The 24,715-nt window shown below is 42.7% G+C and overlaps 3 protein-coding genes across 7 annotated transcripts; 2 read left to right on the top strand and 1 right to left on the bottom strand.

Moving 5' to 3' along the window:
- Nucleotides 1-316: 316 nt before the first annotated feature.
- si:dkeyp-117h8.4 (uncharacterized protein LOC572032 homolog) lies at nucleotides 317-4,880 on the top strand. 2 transcript variants are annotated; one of them, XM_039811034.1, is made up of 9 exons: nucleotides 317-574; nucleotides 731-794; nucleotides 1,960-2,015; nucleotides 2,178-2,211; nucleotides 2,307-2,332; nucleotides 2,414-2,489; nucleotides 2,605-4,185; nucleotides 4,320-4,362; nucleotides 4,449-4,880. In XM_039811034.1, the coding sequence occupies exons 1-9, from the start codon at nucleotides 497-499 to the stop codon at nucleotides 4,456-4,458; spliced, it is 1,968 nt and encodes a 655-aa protein (XP_039666968.1). In that variant the 5' UTR covers nucleotides 317-496; the 3' UTR covers nucleotides 4,459-4,880. The 2 variants fall into 2 exon arrangements, with proteins under 2 accessions (XP_039666968.1, XP_039666969.1); XM_039811035.1 differs by lacking the exon at nucleotides 731-794.
- A 24-nt stretch (nucleotides 4,881-4,904) lies between these two features.
- Nucleotides 4,905-15,396, bottom strand: ppat (phosphoribosyl pyrophosphate amidotransferase). 2 transcript variants are annotated; one of them, XM_039811037.1, is made up of 11 exons: nucleotides 14,774-15,396; nucleotides 10,208-10,274; nucleotides 9,673-9,879; nucleotides 9,249-9,361; nucleotides 9,027-9,172; nucleotides 8,810-8,873; nucleotides 8,569-8,720; nucleotides 7,783-7,910; nucleotides 7,471-7,692; nucleotides 6,278-6,398; nucleotides 4,905-5,489 (listed from the first exon to the last, which is right to left on the bottom strand). In XM_039811037.1, the coding sequence occupies exons 1-11, from the start codon at nucleotides 14,899-14,901 to the stop codon at nucleotides 5,317-5,319; spliced, it is 1,521 nt and encodes a 506-aa protein (XP_039666971.1). In that variant the 5' UTR covers nucleotides 14,902-15,396; the 3' UTR covers nucleotides 4,905-5,316. The 2 variants fall into 2 exon arrangements, with proteins under 2 accessions (XP_039666971.1, XP_039666970.1); XM_039811036.1 differs by having other exon boundaries at nucleotides 8,810-8,882; nucleotides 14,774-15,393.
- paics (phosphoribosylaminoimidazole carboxylase, phosphoribosylaminoimidazole succinocarboxamide synthetase) lies at nucleotides 10,679-22,054 on the top strand. Of its 3 annotated transcripts, none has more exons than XM_039811031.1 (15): nucleotides 10,679-11,170; nucleotides 11,481-11,954; nucleotides 12,042-12,101; nucleotides 12,180-12,803; nucleotides 13,310-13,387; nucleotides 13,692-13,840; nucleotides 15,620-15,662; nucleotides 15,760-15,957; nucleotides 17,755-17,933; nucleotides 18,035-18,214; nucleotides 18,349-18,462; nucleotides 18,576-18,659; nucleotides 19,945-20,125; nucleotides 20,236-20,394; nucleotides 21,709-22,054. In XM_039811031.1, the coding sequence occupies exons 1-15, from the start codon at nucleotides 10,756-10,758 to the stop codon at nucleotides 21,873-21,875; spliced, it is 3,105 nt and encodes a 1,034-aa protein (XP_039666965.1). In that variant the 5' UTR covers nucleotides 10,679-10,755; the 3' UTR covers nucleotides 21,876-22,054. The 3 variants fall into 3 exon arrangements, with proteins under 3 accessions (XP_039666965.1, XP_039666964.1, XP_039666967.1); XM_039811030.1 differs by having other exon boundaries at nucleotides 10,679-11,176; XM_039811033.1 differs by lacking the exons at nucleotides 10,679-11,170; nucleotides 11,481-11,954; nucleotides 12,042-12,101; ... (1 more) ...; nucleotides 13,310-13,387; nucleotides 13,692-13,840 and adding an exon at nucleotides 15,507-15,525.
- Nucleotides 22,055-24,715: the final 2,661 nt, after the last annotated feature.

Below are 24,715 nucleotides of genomic sequence, written 5' to 3'. Positions count from 1 at the left end.
CACAAAAAATGCGTTGGCCCACCTATCTACAGCGAGGGGAGACCGTGATAAGCCCTATTTCAACAAACAGTGGCGTATCCCTTTAAAGGATGGACTGGAATGTGAAGGAATTCAGCATATATGGATATTAAAACAAGCTTAGCAAATAACTCTGGAAAGATGGTGTTACAACTTATATTCAATTATCTGCAACAAACTGGACTAACAAGAATGTAAGGAATATGTCAAATGGATACAGTAGGTGGCGATAATGCTCCGACTGGTTGCAAGTCGCCGAAGAAGAAGAAGAAGAAGAAGAAGAAGAAGAAGAAGAAGAAGAAGAAGAAGAAGAAGAAGCATGATTTCCTAGCAGCAGTGAATGCACCACGGCCTGTCCAATTGTCTTTCTCTATTTTGTGGAGAAAGAATTTTAAACCTAAAACCGCCTTTTGTTTCCGATCAAGTAGTCTGCTAACTTCACCTGTCAACATCAAGAAAACGGACTTTATTATGCAATATGGACGACTTATTGCAGACAAGACTGGTTGAAAATAGCCGTAACTACAGAAATTCACTGGAACGAATCATAGACAAGGTGTGTTGATAAGCTATCGGGCGGTGGCGACGTTACCGTTAGCATGAAGTGACGGAGCATAGCTAATAGTTAGCTTAAATTAACTTCAAATATACATTATGAGGATGGGAAAACCCGTGTTTGCTTAACGTTACTTCTGCATTCGCTTTTTAACAGTATTCAAAGCTTCAATACCAAGATGGGGGGGTTGAGGTGGACCTCGACAGCACAAGAACCCAGAGTAAGTTGACTACAAAGTTTTTGTAACATTGGTTCTGCCCGTGGTTTAGCTAGCTAATGCAAGAGATAGTGCTCTTACAGCGACTAACAGACAACGTAGCTAGCTAGTACAGTCATGTGGATGTATAGTGTACCGTTAGAGAAAATAAAACGAAGCGTGTTGACAGGTTAGGCTGACAGCGAGCGTAACGTCACTGCTGCTGGCTGTAACATAACGTTAAGCAAACAGGGCTGTGTTTAGTTTCCCATGCTGTATACTCTGTACGTTATACCGATCAGTGTCGAGCTTCAATCTCCACTCACCTTTTTTATGAACACCAAATGAACCCATCCAAAGAGTCAACACTGACAGATACTTCGGGACAGAGATTGATGACCAGCTGAAATCTCATGTCACTATGCATCCTGATAAAGTTCCCTTGGCCTTTGGAATTAAAATAGTCCCCCCACATCATCACATACCCTTCACCATACCTAGAGATTGGCATGGTTTTATTTCAGTTAGCCTAATAGCTGGTTTGATTTGCATTGAGAGATGATTTTATGGAAAGTACCCCATGCCAATCTCTAGGTATGGTGAAGGGTATGTGATGATGTGGGGGGGGGGGGCTATTTTAATTCCAAGGGAACTTTATCAGGATGCATAGTATCCTGGATCCATGAAATAACTGGCCTTTAAAAATCAAAATCTGCCTGCCTCTATGGGAATTTAACATAGGGGTGTACTTACTTATGCCCCCTGTATGTATTTATTTATTTATGATACATTATTCATTCACAAAGAAAATTGGTATCTTTTAAAGGTCGAATTTTTCCTAATTTTTTTTAAATTATGATCAATTTCCAAAAGTTTAACTTTTATTTTTTATTCCTCTTTTTAGTCAACTTTAGCATGGGTGTATTCACTTATGCTTAGCACTGTATATGTGGTGGTATTTTGGTTAGGGCTTTGAGGAATTGTAATCTGTCTGCAATATTTGTTTGGTGCAATATATTTATAATGCTGTTAGACATTCTGTGTGTGTGTGTGTGTAAGGGGGGGGGGGCATCGCAGCCGTTTTTATTGAACTAACCAGTCAGTGATTGGTTTTCATCTCTGCATCAGTAGTTGTTATGTGGCCTGGTCTTATTGTCTCTTTTCTGTCTTGACTCCTTGCATGATGAAGCTCTTGAACACTACATGAACCTGTCAAAGATAGAGCTGAACAAGCTGGATTCAAAGGTTTGGGTCACTATGATTATACTCTGCAGCCATTTATGCCACAAAATACAATGATCTGATCAGGAAGCAGTTTACTCGACTGCCATCAGACTGCTGGTCCTCAATGAATTCAGATACTAAATATATGTACAGCTATTATAATCAAACACTTCATCTCCTCAGAGCCTGACAGATTTGAGAGAGGAGTCAATAGGAGGTAAGTATCCATAACCTTAAACAAGAAGAGCAATTTACAGACATGTATACATTTGTATATTTATTAATCTGATTACTTTATTTCTCCCACCACAGCCCAGGACATTACAAGAGACTCTGAGGTAGATGTACTGTTTGTTTCAACAGTTCTGTCTTGAATGTCTGAATTATATCTTAAATTCATTTTGGTTTATTTTCAACAGTTGGACTTCACGCATCAAGATGGCGAAGCGGAGAAGACTTGTGTATCCACTACCCAATTGTCTGTGCAGGATGATTGTAAGAACAAGAAAGCAATAGGCAAACTTTTTTTTTTAAACACAACATGGCAGGACAAGCTATTGCAGAATAATTTTAGGTGACGTATCTTCTCCACTTTTTTTGCGTCCTCCAGGGCTGGGGAGCAATGACACGACTCACCTGACTGCGAGCTCCATGGATGAGAGTCAGAGAACCATTTCTGAGATGGAGGTCCAGCCTGAGGAGCAAGACGATGATCTGGAGATGAGTCTGAGAAGTCAGGGCAGCTCTTTGGTGGAGCTCTACCCCAGCATGATCAGTCGAATAGGGAGGGCCTGGCATCGGCAGCACGTCTCTGAGGCAGCCAGCTCGGTGCTGCGGAGGTACCGCAGGTGGCGACAGCAGTCGAACCGAAGCAGTCTCAGCAAAACCTTCGTTGTCGCGCTGAGACACACCAACAGAAACCAAAAAAACATGACCAGCCAGACGCCGCTCAAAGAGAACACCAACAGCCCCACGAAAAGACAGTTCGTGGGGACCCAAACTGCCCCTCAGTCTCCATTGCAGAATGTAACAAATATGCAGGATTGGCAAGTACAGCAGCAGTCTCCTGGGAGGGTGAGAAGAGAGCAGCACAAGCCTATTCTCGCCATGGACCTCTCTGGTCCCACAGAGTTCTTCGTGCCAAACGAGAGCTCGCTGAACGACACCTTCGTGCCAAACGAGAGCTCGCTGAACGAGACCTTCACCGTGTGCGAAGTGTCCCGGCTAGGAGAACAGCCCTCCATTTACAAGTTCAGTCCTTCCCGGCCTTGCTATCCTGCAGCAAGAGCATACTTGGACCCGTCTCTCGGGTCCAAAAGGCTTTCTTTCACTGCACACTCGCTGCAGACTGTTGGCGGTTCCCCGTGTGCATCGGAAGCCACCGCTGCGAGAGAGAGACCAGACGTCTACGGCTCCCCGGTCAGGCAAAGCCCCTCCCAAGCCAGGGTGACGACCAGCCTCGGTAGATCGCCTCAAGCCTTTTCCAGAAGCCCCAAAGCGCATTCTGTGGAAAGCTTTTCCAGAGAGCCTACGAAGCCCAGGTTAATGTCCACCCCTCCACAAAAGCCAACTGTGCCACAGAGGATGCTTCATCCTCAAGACTCCCATCACTCCCTCCACCCACAGCTGCGTTCACCTCAGGTGGCCCCGGGAACGAGAGGCCGCGACAGGCTCCGGCGGCACCTTTCTTTCGACTCCTCCCTGCCATCCATCCGCATCTCTTACTCCCCGAAGAAGCTTGACGAGGACTTCCTCAAGCTCTACCACAAGTTTGTCTGCCAGAACAAATCATCCGTCTTCAACAGGCTTCCCTGTCGCCTCTGCGCCCAAAGCTCCGAGGCCGGCAGAAGCCCCTCTTCCTCAGCTCTGGCGGCTCTCGCCTTGTCGCCCCACCGCTCCCTCCTGAGGAAACGCCACAGGGAGTTGGACTGGGGCAGCCACCCCCAGTCCAAACGCCTTAGGGACGAGTACTGCCCATCCTCCCCGGGGTCCTATCGCCACGGGAAAGAGATGCTGAGGCGCCGTCTCTCTCAGTCAGAGTACGAGCAGCCTCATTACGGCCTCTCCTATAGCTCCACTAAACCCAGCACGTCTCCGAGATTCAGCCCCCAGAGGCGCTCAGCAGACACGCATCAGGAAACCTGGATGAGGCGGCACCGCCACGTGTCTGCAGCGGATTTTTCTGGCATGGGTGAGCCTCTATAAAACACGGTATTGTGCTCCTGGAGCCTTTATTTATGTCCCGTCTGCTGTTAAACAAAACTGCTTAATTTGTTTAAGTCCTTTCATCACCAATTCCTTTACTCTATTTGATTCATTCAACAGGAAGTTCACTCGAGAGCAGAATGGCCCATGGCTTCTCCCCCAGGTGATTACTACATACAGTGTTTGTTTTCTGGCCTCTGAGCATTCATGCGTTTTCATAATCACTCTTTTCTTACCCGACATGTGCAGAAAATGGTGAACAGGGATTACACCAGCCTGCCCGCAGAAGAAGGAAAACTATTTTGTCGTGTAACAAATGTCAGTATGAAAGTATTTCTGAAAGCTTCGGATACAACTATTGGTGAAAAAAATTCCATGATAACCAACTGAAAGCATTTGGTAATGTGAGCTCAGTAAATTGTATCATTGAACTGCTGCACGTTACATTTTTAGTGGTCATTATGTATCCATTTGTTTTCTATCCAAGTGTGTGTTCCTGTTTGGATGTTTTTAAATTTTTTTTTTTATTTAATTTTTAGGAGTACTGTCAAACCATCTATTTGTCTAATCTTAACTTTTTCGATTGTGCTGTGGTACATCATTACCTCAGTTAATACAGCCTCATGGTTATTTCTTGTTATCTGTTTATTATTGAAATAAAATTGCCAATGTCAAAATGCAGTTTCTGAAAAAAAGACCAATTACTTGTCATTGTAGATATTGTTTATTATAGTTAATGTTTATCATTTCTTTTCCATTATATTTCATGCAAGATTTAAAGTTAGAAAAACAAAATATGCAACAGTCAGACCCAAAACAAAAGAGCATAATGTTTCATTTAAGGTAAAAGGTAGAAAAGTAAACGTGACAAGGAAAATAAAGACAATTTAACATTTTGGTCACGGGCCTTGTGCGCTTTTCTGACATAGTACATTCTATTTGACACTCCTGTCTTGTTAAGGCTTGAAATGTGAAACTACTGCGTGTATTTAGTGTCCCAGATAGCAGTATACAAATGCCCAGCCTGTTTTCTAGTCTACAGAGAACATTACATTCACATGCAGGCGCTTGCAGTAAACCCACAGTGCTGCTGCTCTAACTCTGGTCAGTCATGGCGTTACCACTCCAGCTCCACTGGGTACTTCCCAGTCAGACAGGCAGTGCAGTGGCCCACTCGCTTGCTGGACTTGTTATTGGAGCTGATCTTGTCCTTCTGCTGGAGGGAGGAGATTCCCTCCTGAACGGCTGATACCAGGCCCTCCACAGTCAGATACTGAACACTGGCGGCACCTACAAAACAGTTCAAGTGTTAAGTGCTTATTTTCAGGTTCATAATTTTATATAGAGTGTGTACCAGGATAGGTTTACATGGTTTTATTTTCAAAAGACACCGTATTTTTGTTGTACTGCACATTGCTGCAGCTCCTCTTTTCACCCTGTGTGTTGAGCTCTCTGTTTTAGCTACAGAGTGAGGCATCTCACTTCTGTTCCATCTTTGTTGGGAGTCGCACATGCTCAGTACCTAGGTAAGGACTACTAGCCAGTCAGAAGCAGAGTATGAGGGCGTGCCATGCTAGCAGCTAGGCGAGCATTATAACGTGTGTTACAAAGTGACGCACGTTTGTCTCTGAAGTAAAGGCTGGACTACAATAGAGCTGTTTGGAGCTGTTTGTGAACAGTGTTTCTTGTTGGAGATGGTAAGTCCCAGAGAATGTCCAATAAGGGGAGAACTTCCACTCTCGGGAAAATTCCGGGTTGGTACAATGGGGCTTAATAGGGAGTGAACAGGCTCTCCATAGACAGGCTCTGGTAAGTCCCTTTTGGGGTGGACTTTGGGCTTTTTCACTTTGTAAACCTATAACGGGCCGAAAAGCATAATATGAGCACTTTAACTGAGATGCACCAATCCAACTGAAGTCACAATACAGCAGCAAAGATCAAGAGAAAGGATGACACATTAACTTCATCACTTTGTTCCAATATATGAATTTTGATTCAGAAACTAAGATGCTACCATTTTAAACGGTACATCTATTTTGATCGTTGTCAGTGATATGTACTACTATATTTGCTCTTACCAATGTATCCAGCAATGTCCTGAAACTCTGGCTTGTTGGCGATGAGCTCCTCCTTGGTGGGAATATTAATGCCCATGTAGCAAGGGTGTCTGATGGGTGGAGAGGCCACCCTGATGTGGACCTGTCGAGGAGGAAAAAACCAAACAGAATTTTACTCTGTTACAAACTGGTCGTTTGGGTTTTAAAGTTTCCCCTTTTGACCATCATTCTGATCAGCATCTGATATTCAAGTGTCGCGCGATAATCGGTCAATCTGTAATATTTTGCATATCATTTATATTTGTACATCTGGTGTACCATTCGTGGCGGGGGGACCATATAATCTCAACCACTTAAAACTAGTTTTTCTGTTCTGTTTTCAGGAAAGAAAAAAAATATATATTGTTTTCACTGACAGTTAATAAGCATTATATTTCATAAAAATATTAATTTCTTCTGACAGTGGAGTATTGCAGGCGAGGTGGAGCGTTTACAATAAAATGCTATGGAAGCAGTTAAGTTATATTAGCCATATGCACGATTATATATATATATAAAAAAAAGTTATTGGGACCCCTCAAAATTATCTTGGGACCCTTTTTGGGGTCCACGTCCTCAGGTTATGGACCACTGTTAAAACATTGTGTCATGTCACCACATAAACAGGAGTATGTAACATCGGTTATACTTTACTTGAAGGTATCTACATAAGAGTGACACGACACTGTCATGAACGTGTCATTGGGTGGCAGTCGATCAGTCCGTAGGGACTTGGGTTGGGAACCGGAGAGTACGGACCAAAGTACAGCGTGTGGATTGGTAGCTGAAGAGATGCCAGTTCACCTCCTGGGCACTGCCAGGGGCTCTTGCGCAAGGCACCGTACCCCCCCCACCCCCACAAACCACTCAGGGCGCTGGTCCAGCACTGGCAGGTCACTCACTCTGACATCTCTCCATTTGTGCATGAATAGGTCCTAAGCATGTCTGTGTGTATTGATTTCTAACAAACATAGTGTAAATTGTAATTTCCCCACTGGGGATCAATAAACAGTATAAATTAAAACATAAACAAGTCATGAACGTTTATGACATAACGCTTCTTTTAAGTGTCAGGTAAGTGTCATTCGTTTTTTTGTCATGACAAGTTAGGGTTCATGACGGTGTCATGTCACTCTTATGTAGATACCTTCAAGTAAAGTGTTACCGCAACAAACCTCCGTTGCACCGGCGTCCTTCAGCAGTTTTATAATGGGGGAGATGGTGTTGCCTCGGACGATGGAGTCATCTACCAGCACCACTCGTTTCCCAGCAAAGTTGTCTGTCAGAGCCCCAAATTTCTTGGCAACTCCTAGCTGTCTCAGCCGGGTATTTGGTTGAATAAATGTTCTCCCGACGTAGCGGTTCTTACACAGAACCTCTATATATGGCAGCCCAGACTGTGAGGAGAACAAGAGGAGGGAAGCTTGTGAGGACAGACGTCCATCCATTTCTTTTACAGAATTCGAGCAGACAGCTTGGAGACAGACCTGCTGAGCGTAGCCCAGTGCAGCAGGAGTCGCAGACTCTGGCACAGTGCTGACCACGTCTGCGTCTGTTGGAGCCTCGATGGCTAACTGCCGACCACAGCGCTGCCTGACGGTGTAGACCATCTGACCTGCAGCACAGCGATATAAAATACTGAACATGTAATAATTGAACTTAGATAAAACGGAATTTAATAATTTAACAACAAAGACAAACAGTTAAAATCAGAGTGGTATTTAAAGTGCTCATATTATGCTTTTTGGCTTTTTCCCCCCTTTCCTTTATTGTGTTATGTATCTTTTTTTGTGCAATTGACAGGTTTACAAAGTGAAAAAGCCCAAAGTCCCCCCCAAAGGGACTTACCATCTCCAACAGAAAACACTGTTCACAAACAGCTCCAAACAGCTCTATTGTAGTCCAGCCTTTACTTCAGAGACAAACGTGGTCACTTTGTAACACACGTTATAATGCTCGCCTAGCTGCTAGCGTGGCACGCCCTCATACTCTGCTTCTGACTGGCTAGTAGTCCTTACCTAGCTACTGAGCATGTGCGATTCCCAACAAAGATGGAACAGAAGTTAGATGCTTCACTCTGTAGCTAAAACAGAGAGCTCAACACACAGGGTGAAAAGAGGAGCTGCAGCAATGTGCAGTAAAACAAAACGTGGTGTTTTTTGAAAATTAAACCACATAAACCCATTCTGGTACAACCTCTAAATACAATTATGAACTTGAAAATGAGCATAATATGAGCACTTTAAAGGATGGTCCATAAAAAATATTCAAACCTTCAAAAATAGAGTCCGGTCTGGCAAAGTACACATATTCAAATATGCAGAAGGCAGGGAGGTCTCCTTCAGGGCGAGGGACAACACTTAGAGACTTGACCCCGTGGTTGGATATCTGGACTATCTCTCCTGGTAAGACCTCTCTGTAATACCTGAGGACCGGGAAGGACATGAAAATGGTCATTACCCACAACACTTCCAACATAATGCAGAAGACGTTACATTTGCGGTGAAAACTGACTTGGCACCGATGGACTGGAAGCTGCAGGACTCGGACGACACAACCCACCCCTCAGTGTCCTCCTCTTCGGCACCTCACCAAAAAGGGACAAAGAATGACGTTAATCACCCACCAGCCTCTGACACGCCTGGCGTGTTTATCAGTAGATATTAGGGTCTTTTAAAAAGTTTAGTGTCCGACTTGACGGTCACATGTAAAACAAACATGCTGAGAATACCTGAACTGTGCAGTTTAGAGACAGGAACGACCCGTCCGATGCAGAGAGGTCGATTTCCGTATGGGTCACGCACCGCATAGATAACATCTTTGAACATCACCAACAGGGAGTACGATGTAGGGGTCTCAGTCATCAGATTTTTAATCCTACAATACAAAACAACAGGTATTTAAAAAGGTTTTTTTTTAATATATTTATGCAGCATCAGGTCACAACACTGACCTGGCAACCCAGTCTGGTGCGTCCTGCTCCTCCATAGGTGGAGTCAATGCCAGCAGTTGGGTGATGAGCTCGCTGTCTGAGCTGGTGGAGAGGCCCACACCATGGCGCATTACCTGCACAGCACATTTACAATGACTCATTCAGAATAAATAAATAAATAAATAAATAAATAAATAAATATATATATAAAGTTTATTTCTTGCAAGCATTTATTCGTTATAAAAGAAGAAAGTTATGACACCTACACAAGCATAACACTGACAGATTAAATAGATGTTATGCACACTGTATATAGAAGCCTGGTTCATCATAAGTAGCATATATTGCATTGCAGGTTTTTATTTGTGCAGACAAAATCCAACAGAGTAGGCAGGAAGGGCCACTGATATGCACCAGGTTCTGTAAGTTAAGAGGCCATCCTCACTTTTTTCCGCAGGGCATGCGCATTAATCAGCTCTCCATTGTGTGCTACGGCAATCTTGCCATGCAGTGTATCCACCACAAAGGGCTGGCAGTTCTGCAGCTCTGAGATCCCAGTAGTTGAATAGCGTGTGTGACAAATACCGAGGTTACCATAGCGCAGCTTCAGAAGAGCATCAGGTGGGAAAGCACTGCTCACTAATCCCATTCCCTAAAAAAAAAATAATAATAATAAAACAGCAAGAGGAATCAGTGAGAGATGTTGTCAGTTACACAATCTGCACAAATAATAAAAGTAAATATAATATGCATCATGTTGTAGAGTGAGAAACTAGGTCACAATCAGTGTGATGAAGCTTTAGAACAAACCAGCACAGCAATTATCAACCGGTCAATGCAATTGTGTTTTGGTGTGTACATACATTTTATTTATGGTGCAGCTTTAATGAAAAGGAGCAAAAGTGTTACCCGTATTTGTATAGTGTGAGTTAACCTCTGCTTCAGTCTGAAAGTACAAGGGGCTTCTTCTCTAATGTTACCTTGTGGGCTGTGTACGTGGGTGGACTGGCTCCATTACTTGTGACAATCCCAGCACTTTCCTGACCCCTGAGTAGACACAAGCAATCACATGTAAAATCCAACAGAGCAAAATATATCAGTGGGAAGTGAGTGTAATATTGAATGGTCTTTCAGTCTTTTTCCTGCAGGATTAAACATGAATAAACTTGTTCAATAGTCAGAGCTGAGTATGAGCCTCGAGGCAAACCAAACTGGTTTGTTTCAAGCAAAATGAAACCGGAAGGAGAAGCTGAAAAAAAAAAGAAAAAAGAGCCACAAAACGTCTGCTTCTCTGCTGTGGAGCTGCCATATACGGAGAGTCGCCTTGCTGCAGTTTCAGCCTGTATACCAAGCTGCTTCTCGGATTACAGTTGGCCCCTCCCCCTCGGCACACAGCTTAAGCCAGTGGTGAGGCTGCTTTTCAGCATGGAGGCGTTGCTTTCAGGCTTAGCCGCCTGGTTGCCTAGGGAACCGGGCAGCAGAGACAGACGGATTGGGGAAAAGAAAGCGTTTCCAGGTCAGCTCAAACATGGAGAGAGGAGCAGAGAGACAAAGAGGAGGTGATAGGGAGGTGGCAGAGGAAAAAGGCTCGGTGGAGAGGCAGTGGGGGGAGGCAGAGGTGCTGGCTCTCATGTCAGTGTGGGACGAGGTGGGAGCTCAGCACGTAGCTGAGAGCAGAAGCACATTTGAGTTGATCTCAGAGCGTCTGAGGAGGCTCAGTGTTGTGCGCAGCTGGTGGGAGTGTCAGGCCAAGTGCAGGAGCCTGGGACTCCAGAGCAGGAAGCCAGACACAACAGCAGCAGTAGCAGCAGCAGCAGCAGGCACTTCTGCAAACTACAGCCCAGCAGTGGATGGAAGGCCAGGGGAGAGCTGGGAGGAAGAGGTGGAAGATGTTGGCAAAAGAGGGAGCTACCCTTCCTCAGACACTATCCCAAAGCAGGAAGGTAAATGTAGGTTCAACCCCAAGGGGGTAGCGCTGATGATCATGACGTATGGCAACGCTCAACACATTTTTTTTTGTATTTAATCAACTGACAGATCAGGAGATAAACAAGCATGTCAGTCAAACTAGTTTTAGCTTCAAACTGAAGTACAAACCTTTTTTTTTTTTTTAGCAGTACTTTTGCCTGATCTAAACATTTTAAACACAGTCTAAGGTCAGATTAAAATAAACCCTTTTTCTTACAAGCTCCGACTTATTTTCTAAATCAAAACTGAGCCGAAGTTAACAACAGCATGTGAATGTGTGTACAGGCATCAAGGGTCTAATCCATCGGGCTCTTCCTTACACTGCGAGTGTGGCTGAGGAGGGGGGCCGCCACTGGACTGACGACGAGGTGAGAGCCCTGTTGTGCGTCTGGGCTGACCGGCGCGTTCGAGAGCGCTTGAAGTGCACACTGCGCAACAAATCCATCTTCCAAGAGATGGCCCGTCAGATGCAAAGAAACTTTGGGGTGATACGCAACTGGAAACAATGTCGAACTAAATACAAGAACTTGAAATACGACTACAAGACTGCGAAAAGTGCTCACACTGTCGGAGGCAGCGGCGCAGGAGGCCCGGGAAAGTACATGAAGTTCTTCGATGAGGTGGAAGCCATTCTGCTGGACCGCGGACTGGACAACGGGACCGTGGAGATGCAGAAGAGGCTGTATGATGAAGAAATGGGGGCAGGGAGGCTACAGACACCAGCCTCAGAAAGTGAGGTTGTCATTGAAATTGATGATGGTATGTATTCAGTCTGCAGTAGTTTTGTATTCAAAGGCTAAAAGAACAATACATTTCTCTACTTCTATTTTTTTCTTTAATTTTCAGATGATAACAGCGATGATTACGATATGGACGGAGACATGGAGGCAAAATGGAGAGGAGCAGGTACGCCACATGAATAACCAGTGCACTTACATTATATGTAATATTTTCTTTCTCTGATCTGTTTTCTATTCATTCCAGATGCCCATTTAACACTCACAGATCCATCCAGCTCCGACCAGTTTCACGTGGTCATGGTGTCGGACACAGGCCGAAACTGGAGCGACCAGGAGGTGCGAGCGCTGATTCGAGTCTGGTCCGATGAGCGCGTGTGCAGGCAGTTGGAGAGCTCGACTAGAAAGAGAGACATCTTCGTCCAGATCTCCAACAGGTTAATGCAGCAAGGCATTGAACGTGACTGGAAGCAGTGCCACACCAAGTACAAAAACCTCAAGTACCTGTACCGTTCGCTTCAAAGAGGAAAGAGCGATGAAGCCGACCCGAGGCGCCTTATGAGGTTCTACGATGAGGTGGATGCCATTATGAATCGCACGACCAACGGCTCGCCGCATGACGGGGGAGCTGCAGACCACCAAGCAGATTCAGGCAGACTTAACATGTTGGAGGGCTGCGAGGAGAACGATCACGTCGATGTCTATTTGACAAAGATGAACACGGCGGCCGCAGTGGCGGGAGCAATTGAGGACCGAACTTGTAGTTCGGATTCTGTCTCATCTATTTGCCTCGATGTTGCACCAAAAAACGAAGATCCGAGGCTGCATGCAGTCCAGGAGCTTTGCATGGATCAACAGCACAGATTAATGAGTGAGCCCAGTATCATTATTTATTCATGGGTAGTGTTTGAAGAAAACAATTCACACGTAGCTTTCTACTACCATTACCAAAATCCATTCATGAAACCTACAGAGGCAGAGATTCATACCATCTCTTATGCCTATGACTCACATGTACAAAATTCAAATGTTGCTAATATCACTTTAAAATTATGATCTCCCAAACTTCAACCAATGATTGACATTTTTAAAAGAGTCTGTTCAACCAAATTGCCAAGGAATATTTTGTTCACAGACCTCGCTGTGGACTGGTTCTTATAGAGATGATCTTATAATTATTAAAGTGCATGCACTGGGAGAGGAGTAGAAATCTCAAAGATAGCTATTTAAAAATCTGTTTTTAATGGTTTGTAATTTAGGCGAACTATCTTTGAAATAGGCTACATGGGAACCTTTTCCAAAAGCGAGAATATAAACACTTTTTTACGCTTTTAAAAGAATGGCCTGTTGTCTTGTAACTGTGATTGTTGTTTGCAGGCTCCTCTGAAACACATGTAAAGAGAGAGGATATGTATTCAGCAAGCAGAAGAATGAAGAGGAAAGCTGTGGATCCAGGTTTGAAATGTGCCTCCCTCTGTAATCACTTGCTATGTCACTCACATGATGTCCACAAAAAAGGCTGTAATTTCTGACTCAGTCCCATGAGCCTCACAATTAAATAATGGATAAAGGTACGGTTGTAAGTGCTAACAAGAGGCACAACTCATGATGATGTTCACTGTCAGACCACGAGAAAAAAAAGAGACTTTTCTCACCCATAAAGATGTAAAATGTTATAGTAGCATAGGGTCTCCAAAATAACTGCATTTGGGTAAGAATAATAATCAGATTTTAAATCTGCCTTTGTTCCCTTTTTCAGACCCTACACTCCAGACGCCTGTAAAAAAACTGAACACCGGCTCTGATAACGTGGAGGTCCAGTGTAAAGAAGAGCAGGATAACATCCCGATAATGAAGATCAATTCAGTCTGTTCAATAGCCTCATCCAATCCATCCCCAGAGAAAGAGGTACTGCCTACTAATCTCATGTCATAAACCGTACAAACAATTATGCAACCAAAGTAAATTGAGAAATTATTCTTTAACAGGCTTTAGAAGTCCAGAAAAGACACGATGCTGCTGTGCTGGAAGAAATGTTGTAAACTCAGATTATATAGGCTACATCTTATTTCTGCCTTTTAGGAGTCTTTGTGTCATCTTTAAAAGCTGCGAGTCGATTAATCGATTAGTTTAATGACAGAAAATTAATCAATTACTACTCATCAATAGGTTTTGGACCACGGGTCAAAAATAAACAGGCAAATCGATTATATTAATATGATATTGGGCCCTGGGAAAATGTGTTGTTCCTACTTTTTGACATTTAGTAGACACTTATTAATTCAGCAGCAGATTAATCGACAATGAAAATATAGCCCGTTATTTGCACCTCTAGCTACATATTGTAATATTTGAGAGTGAATCGGTTAGTCAGTGTTTAGTTTATGGTGACACTTAATTTCTTCAATTCGTTCACGCTTTCCTCGGTGCCCCTCTGTCAGTCATGCTTGTCCACGTAAAGTTAGTCGGGATTGCAGCCATAGGTCGTGGCTGCGTGTATAGTGTTTACTCTGATGTTTAACGTTAGCTACATTTGAACACTTTGGCCGGCCAGGCTTGCAGAGTTAGCTATCTAGGAGACTAGTGGAACTTCAGCGTTGTTTTCTACTCGTTTTTCCCCCCTGTAGTGCCCAAGTGTGACTTGTTGGGTTACATTTCAATGTTTCCTCCTCTTCAGTTTGAGAAGCATAAGCTAAACTGTTTAAGCCCAAAATGACAACTTTTTGGAAAGAGGGTTTTGTTGAACAGTTTGGTCTTGGACACTTTCTGACCAGCTAACGTCAACCTAGTTTTTATCCGTTATTTGTGATAAAAACCACTCACGTTACAAGAGTAACTTACCGGTGTTGTAACGCCGTAAGTCCCAGAGTTAAGACCTGAGCCACCTCCAGCTGTGTGGGCCACTCTCCGGCGGCCACACACCCGAAAACACCGCACTCCTCCCCGATACCGGACGCCTCAAACTCCATCCAGCCGCCGTGGGTCTCTGTCCTCGGTTAACCCCGGTTGACGGTCTCGTGCCCGGTGGTTGCCTGGGCAATCGTGCTCGTGCTTACCTATACGCGCTCCGAAAGTATTGACCGAGCACGTGCAGAGAGCGTTGATATGGCTGCAGGCGGTCACTACAACGTGGCTCGTTAAGACAACATAAACTCAGCTGACATTGTACAAGTGGCCTCGAAATCACGAGTCGGAAAAACAAAGCTGCGACATAAAAAGCATCACTGAGCGCAGCTTTAACAAACGCAACAGGCCACTATAACTGATATGACATAATCAGAAAGCATTTCTTATCAAACTTATTGAACTGGCGAAACACGTGGTATTTTTTACGAGGACAACAACTTATCGAAATCTGATTAATCGATACGGTCGAGCGGCCAATTGTTTGCTCTTGATTACATTTTGATAAATCAATCGTCTCGTCAAGAGAAAATTGGATGCAGTTTAGTTCAGTGGATAAACTCCCCTCACAAACTTCTCACAAATATTTGGAGATGGGCTCGGAGCGTCTTCCCCTCACGTGGTGAACAATGCGCTGCCGTGAGTGGCTGGCTGAATGAGCTGAAGGATGTGATTGGTTATCAGAGCATGTAAGACAGAGTCCACTTCCCTCTTCTCCATCCCGCACGTCCTCGCCCCCTTGTTCATCGTGCAACTTTTTAACGTTCGGTTTTTGGGTTTCAGGACTGTCGGTCGGTAAAGAACGCCACCATGGCCTCCACACCAGGTACAGTACAACAACGAATGCGTAATCAAAGCGCGTGTTGCACCTGCAGCGTTTAATTTCAATCTTTCCCTTTTTTTGTATATGTGCGTGTTTTCAGAGTTGAAGCTCGGCCAGAAGCTAAATGAGGGGAAGACGAAGCAGATTTTTGAGCTCGTGGACGAGCCCGGACTGGTTCTGGTCCAGTCCAAAGACCAGATCACGGCTGGGAATGCCGTGAGGAAAGACCAGATGGAGGGCAAGGCAGCCATCGCCAACAAAACGACAAGCTGCGTGTTCAAACTGCTCCAGGAATCTGGTGAGGACTTAGTAAAGTTATTGTAGTTAGATATAGTTGATCCATTCACTCTGTCAGTCAGGTTATGTTGGAGCAGTTGTGTCATAACGTTACTCCCCCAGAGTCAACTTTCCCACATGCTCAGAATTGGGTTTGGTTGTTGTAGATGAATGTGTTTAAGCCAGAGGACTATAATAACTGTATGGTATTTAGTTTTAGAATAGAATGCCTTTTATTGTCACTATACACATGAGATTAAAAGCAACTTTTCCAGTGCCAACATGTACGTGAAATAAGTATAACCACATGGAATAAAATAAGTCGTGCAAAAAAAAAAGGGGGGGTAAGGTGCACAGTTCTGAGAAAAAAAAAGAAAATATATATATATATAAATTAAATAAATAAATACATAAGTGTGAAATGCCGTGTGGGTTATTGGACATTAGTTGAATATTACCCAATAGTGATGATCATATTCAATGAGTAATAAATATTGGACAATGAGAGTAATTATATTATATATTATACACCGTAATGGATTCCCTCACACAATATATTTGTGTGGGCTCCAAGAGTCCTCAGCAGTTTGACTCCTAGTGAGTGAGATAAGCAGTCAAGTTAGGTGACTGTACCAGGAGGAAAGACCAGCCCACCTATCTCTCCTGTTACCTGTTTTGGTAGCTAACTCCATTTTATATCAGAAAATAAAAAGCTCAAGTTGTCATATTGAACGTGCTTGTTTTGTCTGACAAACAGTCAAAACCCCAAAGAGAGGATCACATTTTTGAAGCTGTAACCAGAATATTTAATTTTAAAATAAATAAATAAAAGATTTTTTTGTTTATTAGTAGAGTAGTTGGCAGTAAACTTTCTGTTAACTGACCAATTGTTTTGCGCTCTACTGAAAATGTGATCATGTATCATCTTTTTCACCTTCATGACAATTTTGGTAACAATTTCAAATTTTCATTTATCCTTTTTTATATTTTTAACTTTTTTTTTTTTTACGTGTACATAATCCCTCCAATAACGGATGCTTTTGAAGTGATCCAATGCACGTCCACAATTGACGGAGTCATGCTTTTAACATTGACGTGTTAAAGCCCAGATTCAGAAAATGACTCCCCAGCTTGCGTTAATTAAAAAGGAATTGGCTAACTCAACCAACATGCCACTCATAAGTGTGGTAATGGCTGTCTTGTGACTTTTTCATGTATAATTCACCACATCCCCCCCCCCCCACCCCCCCTCACTCAACCTTCATTTTAGGATCTTTGAAGTACTGGTGTGGTTAAACATCTGCAATCAAATTGAACACAGAAGTAGGGCTGGGCAATATATCGATATTATATCGCTATATGAGGCTAGATATCGTCTTAAATTTTGGATATCGTGATGACACAATTGTTGTCTTTTCCTGGTTTTAAATTACAGTGGAGTGATGTCATTTTCTGAACACACCAGACTGTTCTAGCTGTTCCATTATTTGCCTTTACCACTAACTCATATCAACAGAACTGATGATTATTTATCAAAAATGTCATTGTGTGCATATTTTGTGAACACGCCAATTGTCAACCCTAAAATATCGCCACAATATCTATCGAGGTATTTGGTCAAAAATAAAGGGATATTTGATTTTTCTCCATATCGCCCAGCTCTACACTGAAGGGTAAAATTATAATTTTGAGTTTTTAGACGTTCCATTGTTCACAGCTCTCGACAGAATCAAGAGGTTTGGCTCATGGAGCCCTGGGGAGGGGGGGTGGGGGGGTGCTCTGTAATAGTGTAATTTCTAACATCAACCCTTTCTCCCAGGCATTAAGACGGCCTATGTGAAGCAGCACTCTGACACCGCGTTCATCGCAGCCCACTGTGAGATGATTCCCATTGAGTGGGTATGTCGCCGAGTGGCGACTGGATCGTTCCTCAAGAGGAATCCGGGAGTCAAGGAAGGCTTCCGCTTCTCCCCCCTGAAGATGGAGATGTTCTTTAAAGTGAGTCTGAGCCCTCGCCTCGACTGCCTCCGATCTGTTGTCAAGTCTTTTGTAACTTGACTCAAAAAGTCTTTTATGTAATCGGTTGCTTTCTGATATAGGACGATGCCAACAACGACCCCCAGTGGTCAGAGGAGCAGCTGCTGGAGGCCAAATTCTCTCTGGCTGGGCTCACTATCGGTCAGTGCGAGGTGGACATCATGAATCGCAGCACCGTGGCCATCTTTGAGATTCTGGAGAAGTCCTGGGCCACTCAGAACTGCACGCTGGTGGATATGAAGGTATGCAGTGCAATGCCCCCCTCTGCTGGTTAATCTCATATCCGAGTGGGAACACTTTTTTTTTTTTTTTCTTTTCTTTAGTGAACTCTTTGTAGCTGCTTCACAATTTTTAGGATTGTCTCTCTTGCTTATAGATCGAATTTGGCGTGAATGTGAAGACTCAAGAGATTGTCCTCGCCGACGTGATTGACAACGATTCGTGGAGGCTGTGGCCAGCGGGAGATCGCAGCCAGCAGAAGGACAAACAGGTCGGGGACTTGTCTTTGGTCTTGCTGTGTCATTTTTGACTCCCTTTTTTTTATTTTATTTTTTAAGAAATGTATGATAAAAGCTGAAATAACTTGTTTTCCCCACTGTCTAGGTGTACCGAGACCTTAAAGAAGTTACCCCTGAGGCAATGCAGATGGTGAAGAGAAACTTTGAGTGGGTCTCTGAAAGGGTCAAGGTACACTGAACCTGATGTCCCAATCTGGTCTTTATCAAGACAGGCCTTTGTTTGCTTTGAATCAACATGTTATTATGTATGTATGTATGTATGTATGTATGTATGTATGTATGTATGTATGTATGTATGTATGTATATAAATATATATGTATATAAATATATATGTATATAAATATATATGTATATATGTATATAAATATATATGTATATAAATATATATGTATATATGTGTATATAATATATAAATATATATGTATATGTATATATATGTATATATGTGTGTGTGTATATATGTGTGTGTATATATATGTATATATGTGTGTATATATATGTATATGTATATATGTGTGTGTGTATATATATGTATATATGTGTGTGTGTATATATATGTATGTGTATATATGTGTATATATGTGTATATATATATATAATATATATATAATATAGGGGTGTGTGTGTGTGTGGGGGGGGGGGGTGTGGTGTGTGTGGTGTGTGTGTGTGTGTGTGTGTGTGTGTGTGTGTGTGTGTGTGTGTGTGTGTGTGTGTGTGTGTGTGTGTGTGTGTGTGTGTGTGTGTGTGTGTGTGTGTGTGTGTGTTTTAAATTTCCTCTCTACCGGTCAAAAGTTTGGGGTTCCACACTACAGACAGAATACCAGCTGAGATCAGTTGCATTGCTTTTTTTAACCAGGGTAGCAGTTTTCAGATTACATTATGTGCTTACATAATTGCAAAAGGGTTCTCCAATGTTTTCTCAGTTAGCCTTTTAAAATGATATTGGATTAGTAAACAGAATGTGCCTTTTGGAACATTGGATGAATGGTTGCTGGTAATGGGCAATGTAGATATTGCATTAAAGATCAGCCACCCACTCATTTCAGCTAGTATTCTGTTTATAATGAAGTGGAATGAAAATTTCTAAGTGACCCCAAACTTTTGACTGTGTGGATGGATAGACTTTGCATTCAAGACAGTTTCTTCAAACATCCATTAAAGTGACTGTACGGTTTAAAAGATTCATTAAATTGACTTTAGTTTTAAAAGAAGAAATGGCACATTCATGCAACTGTCTTTTTTTTTTTTTTTTTTGGTTCTGGTTCCACCAGTAGCTTATGAAGGCTAATGTTGGGCTCAGTTAGCTCGATATTTGCTACATAACCGACAGTTTAAGCATTTATCATGATCCAGTGATTGTCACGGGGCCAGTGCTCGGCTAATGTTGCGTAGTCCTATATAAAGGGGACTTGCGTGGAGCTAACCAGAGCTGTGTCGTGTGTTGTGTCCCCAGCTGCTGCTGGAGCACCAGGCCAGCGGCAGGGTGGTGGTTTTGATGGGCTCCGTCTCGGACATGGCTCACTGTGAAAAAATCCGGAAGGCCTGCACCTCCTACGGGATTCCCTGCATCCTGAGAGTCACCTCGGCACACAAGGGTCCGGATGAGACGCTCCGCATCAAAGCAGAATATGAAGGTGTGTATTCATTTTTAATTAAAATTTTTTTCCTTTTTTGAAAGAAGTGAGGGGGGAGTATGATTTTTGGCTTATCTATCGTGCCACAATATCGGTATGCTCTTCCTCAGGTGACGGCGTACCCACGGTGTTTGTGGCTGTAGCCGGCAGAAGTAACGGCCTCGGCCCGGTGATGTCTGGGAACACGGCGTATCCTGTCATCAACTGCCCCCCTCTCACTCCAGACTGGGGGGCACAAGACGTCTGGTCATCCCTGCGTATGCCAAGCGGTAAACCTAACACTTCCTACTACAGCCCGACCGATATATTATTGGCTGATATTAGGCATTTGCCAAACAATCGCTATCACGATTTTATAATGGTCGATAAATGAATATTTAAAAAATTAAATGAAATAGGCCGAAACACCCTTCAACCATTTTAGGATTGTTGGCGTTCCATAATTTGTCAACCAGAGGGCGATCTACTGTTGGCAACACTTTTGATTTTTGTTATTGTGTTTTTGTTCAAAGGACTTTAAGTTTCATGTCTAAAGTTTGTATTTTTATACATTTTATTTATCAGAACTTTAATATATTTTGATGTTCCTCTCAAAGTTTGTTTTTAAACTGCATTATCATATTATTTTAGTGAGGACACAAAGAACTACAAATAACTAATGTTAGGGAAATCTGTTTTATGTTTTGTTACGCGTTTCTGGATTTTATTTTATTTTTAATATATATATCTGCCGGTATATCGGAATATCGGATTTTTAAATCCCCAAATTATCGGTCGGGCTCTACCTCCTACATTTCAAATTGATGGTCCACATCTGAGTCAGTGTTGTGACCAAGTCATCTTTGCTGAAGTCCAAAGTAAGTCTCAAGTCATTTGGTCCAAGTCTCTAGTTATTTATTTTTTTGGGGGGGGGCCAAGTCACAGACACTTTTTATTTTTTTATGTTTATTTTTTTTTATTTTTATTTTTTTTAAATTTATTTATATATATTTTTTTACACCCAAGATAAAGCACTCGTACCTGTAGTATCCAATCAGGTTGTAGTCTGGCTGTCTGAAATGTTTGATGAGCAGGTCTGGCATTCAGCAGTTATTTTTTTTATTTTTTTTATTTTATTTATTAATCTAAAAGTGATTACTCGTGGCACAGACTGAACCATCGTGGTGGTCTGGTCCGACTAATGAGGATCCTCAGGTCTTTGATGTTACGTGTTGCCATAGCGAAGGAGTTTGACTGACAGCCAGTCATCCATACAATCAAGCTTTTTGAGTCGTCCAATCATGATTTCCAGTTTGTGCTGCTGCCTCTGCATAGCATACTTGATAGTTGGACAGAAATGTGTCAACATTAAATTTATATTATTTTAACAGTTAACATTCAAACTCATGAATACACGCAAGTCATCCGATTCATCATGCTCCTCAAGTCAAGTCCAAGTCGAGTCTCAAGTCATTTAAAAAAATAAATAAAATAAAGTTGCAAGTCATCAAAATGGTGAGTCGTCTCGTCCACCTCTCTGATGGGAGTTAATTTGTCATAGCAACTGAGCCTTCCTCTGTCTCCCCCACCCCCACCCTCTGCAGGTCTCGGCTGCTCCACAATCCTCTCCCCCGAGGCCGCTGCTCAGTTTGCCGCGCAGATCTTCGGGTTGACCGATCACCTGGTGTGGTGCAAACTGCGAGCCTCAATGCTCAACACCTGGGTGTCTCTCAAGCTGGCTGACAAGAAGTTACAGGCCTGCAGCCTCTGAAGTGGTTCAGGGCACCTTTCCAGAGCCTTTTGGGCTCTTTTAGGGCTCCGCAGTCTGTCAATGTCATGTCTTTGTTTACAATGAAAACCCACTAACGGTAGATGGAATCTACATGTACTTTCTCACACACATCAATCATTCCCTTTAAAAAGAGAACATAATAAAGCTTCTTAATTAAATGCTTCTGTGGTTATTTAATCCTATTGGAATTTGACAGAAACATGTTCTCATTCATTGGATGAGACCCCAGTACATTTGCATGTTAACACTGGCAAATCTCTGGGTCAGGATGGCATTGGGCTGATTCACTTGCATCTCCTTTCCATTATAGCTTTATAGTGCTCATATTATGCTCATTTTCAGGTTAATAATTGTATTTAGAGGTTATATCAGAATAGGTTTACATAGTTTAATTTTCAAAAAACACCATATTTTCATTGTACGGAGACATCTCACCATCTTTGGGAGTCGCACATGATCAGTAGCTAGGTAAGGACTACTAGCCAGTCAGAAGCGGAGTATGAGGGCGTGCCATGCTAGCAGCTAGGCGAGCATTATAACGTGTTACAAAGTGACCATGTTTGTCTCTGAAGTAAAGGCTGGACTACAATAGAGCTGTTTGGAGCAGTTGGTGAACAGTTTTTTCTGTTGGAGATGGTAAGTCCCTTTGGGGGGGACTTTGGGCTTTTTCACTTTGTAAACGTATAACTTGCACAAAAAAAGATATATAACACAATAAAGGGAAGGGGGGGAAAAAGCATAATATGAGCACTTTTAAGTGCTTAGTGGACACAGGGGCAATCCCTGATGCAGATGATACAGCCTTGACAAAAACTCTTTAAGTTTGACAAATCACCCTTGGGTGGGTTATCAGGAGGAGGTATAGAGCTTCATTAAATGGTGTTCTCGTAAGTTCCTTGAGGTCAATGTGACTAAAACGAAGGAACAGATCATACTGTAGATTTTGGACGTAGTAGAGAAATCCCACTCACCAAAGTTAACCATGAACCTAACCAAAGAGTCAACACTGACCGATACTTAGGGACAGAGGTTGATGACCAGCTGAAGTCTGATGTACAGAGGCTTGCGAAAGTATTCATACCCCTTGAACTTTTCCACATTTTGTTACGTTACAACCACAAATGTAAATGTATTTCATTGGGATTTTATGTGATAGGCCAACACAAAGCGGCGCATTATTGTGAAGTGGAAGGAAAATGATACATGGTTTTCAAATTGAAAACTGAATACTTTTGCATCCCACACTTTTCAGTTTCTTATTTGTAAAAGAAATAGTTGTAACAAAATGTGGAAAAGTTCAAGAGGTATGACTACTTTTGCAAGGCTCTGTGTGTGCCACTGTGAAGGTAAAAAAAAATACAATAACATGTTTTTCTTGGAAACTGTCCATTTTTTATGTGGATTGTTGTGTTCTACAAGGCTGTACTACAGATCAGCCTGTCCTTTGGCCTGATGTGCGTGTTTGGAAACATGCACAACCTAGACCACAATAGGTTGAAGTGCACGATCAGTAAGCGAGTAGGGTCATTGGGTGTGACCAGATACCAGTTGTGTGCTTTGAGTAAGGCTGAGCACACCCTCAGGGAACCCTGCTGACCCTCTGCACACCCGCTCCCAACGAAGCTGACGGAGCAGTGGGAGGACTCTGCAGAGGGAAATAACAGCCAGGTTTAGCAAGTCTTTTGTTCTTTCAGCAAGTAGACGGTTAAGTGAAAACAGGATCTGATGGAATTTTTGTCAGGGCTATGAGGAATGGTACCTGTATGTAATATTTATATTTATTAAGTATATAAAGCGGGATTATAATGCTGTTGGGGTATATGTGCAGTTTGGTGTCCCAAATTCCCCATACAATGTCCTTAATTAATTATGAACCTGCTAAACCACCTGTGCTACCCTAACCCTAACCTGTCTCAAATAAGACCCTCATCATTTGGGACACTCAGTTTTCGGAAAAAAATTTGGGACACTGAACTGCACGTAAGCCAGCTGTTGGACATTCTCAGTGATCATGTAGCCCACAGAAGATTTTATTATTTATGAGTGTGTGTGTCAGCGTATGCTAGATTGAGGGTACCTGAAAGTGCACTGTGTGTGTATGTGTGTGTGTGTGTGTTTGTGTGTGTGCGCGCGCGCGCGCACATACGTGCTTGTGTGTTTGTGGGAGCATATGTCAGATCAAGGGTGTTTGGAAGTGCTCTCCCTGTGTGAGTGTGTGCATGTCTGTTTTGTGTATGTCTGTGCATCTGCACCTTGACCCCCCCAGATTTCTCTATTTAGGATAACAAACTTTACCTTGACCTACATTCCCCAAAAGTTTGCTTTAGATAATACTTCAATTGCATATTCAAACATAGGTTTCACAAAACTAGTAATATAAAATCAACATGTTTACCCTGTTCATCTGTAGTGTCGTGCAAAATGTATGCAACTTTACAATACATATCTTTAATGACTTTTCTCAACATGAGTTTTTCTCACACTCTGAGACAGAAATCTCAACTTCAGAGCACTTACATACACCAAACTTTCTGTTCTGGAAATGTACGCAAATAAGCACATATTTAGTAAGGTAATGCCTCATTTGCATAAAAAAACAACTTGTAATGCATTAAAGAATAGCTTTAATGTAAGTGATCAACTGGGGACGTTTCATGGTGATATTAGTTCAACATGTTAACCCTATTCACCTGTGTAGTGTCTCCCCTTAAAAGTGTCATGGTATTTCATTTAGGTGAGCCAGTTTCCGGGTCCTGGTCACTGTCATAGCTCACTGAGCCATCATTAACATTTGTTTCACCTGTGCTTTCCCACCTATG

Source organism: Perca fluviatilis, chromosome 9, assembly GCF_010015445.1.
Source record: "Perca fluviatilis chromosome 9, GENO_Pfluv_1.0, whole genome shotgun sequence".
In the NCBI taxonomy this organism is placed as follows: domain Eukaryota; kingdom Metazoa; phylum Chordata; class Actinopteri; order Perciformes; family Percidae; genus Perca; species Perca fluviatilis.
Note: the sequence above shows the minus strand (reverse complement) of the source record. Positions and strands in the feature narration are given on the sequence as shown.

Excerpts from the sequence above, each read along its gene's own strand:
- si:dkeyp-117h8.4 (XM_039811034.1), top strand. The coding sequence starts at position 497 with ATGGACGACTTATTGCAGACAAGACTGGTTGAAAATAGCCGTAACTAC. Across the intron at positions 575-730 it reads TGGAACGAATCATAGACAAG|TATTCAAAGCTTCAATACCA; the intron begins GTGTGTTGATAA and ends GCTTTTTAACAG. Across the intron at positions 2,016-2,177 it reads TGAACAAGCTGGATTCAAAG|AGCCTGACAGATTTGAGAGA; the intron begins GTTTGGGTCACT and ends TCATCTCCTCAG.
- ppat (XM_039811036.1), bottom strand. The coding sequence starts at position 14,901 with ATGGAGTTTGAGGCGTCCGGTATCGGGGAGGAGTGCGGTGTTTTCGGG. Across the intron at positions 8,721-8,809 it reads TTCCAGTCCATCGGTGCCAA|GTATTACAGAGAGGTCTTAC; the intron begins GTCAGTTTTCAC and ends CCCGGTCCTCAG. Across the intron at positions 6,399-7,470 it reads AGGACGCCGGTGCAACGGAG|GTCCACATCAGGGTGGCCTC; the intron begins GTTTGTTGCGGT and ends CCTCCTCGACAG.
- paics (XM_039811030.1), top strand. The coding sequence starts at position 10,756 with ATGGAGAGAGGAGCAGAGAGACAAAGAGGAGGTGATAGGGAGGTGGCA. Across the intron at positions 12,102-12,179 it reads GGCAAAATGGAGAGGAGCAG|ATGCCCATTTAACACTCACA; the intron begins GTACGCCACATG and ends TATTCATTCCAG. Across the intron at positions 13,388-13,691 it reads GAGGAAAGCTGTGGATCCAG|ACCCTACACTCCAGACGCCT; the intron begins GTTTGAAATGTG and ends TCCCTTTTTCAG.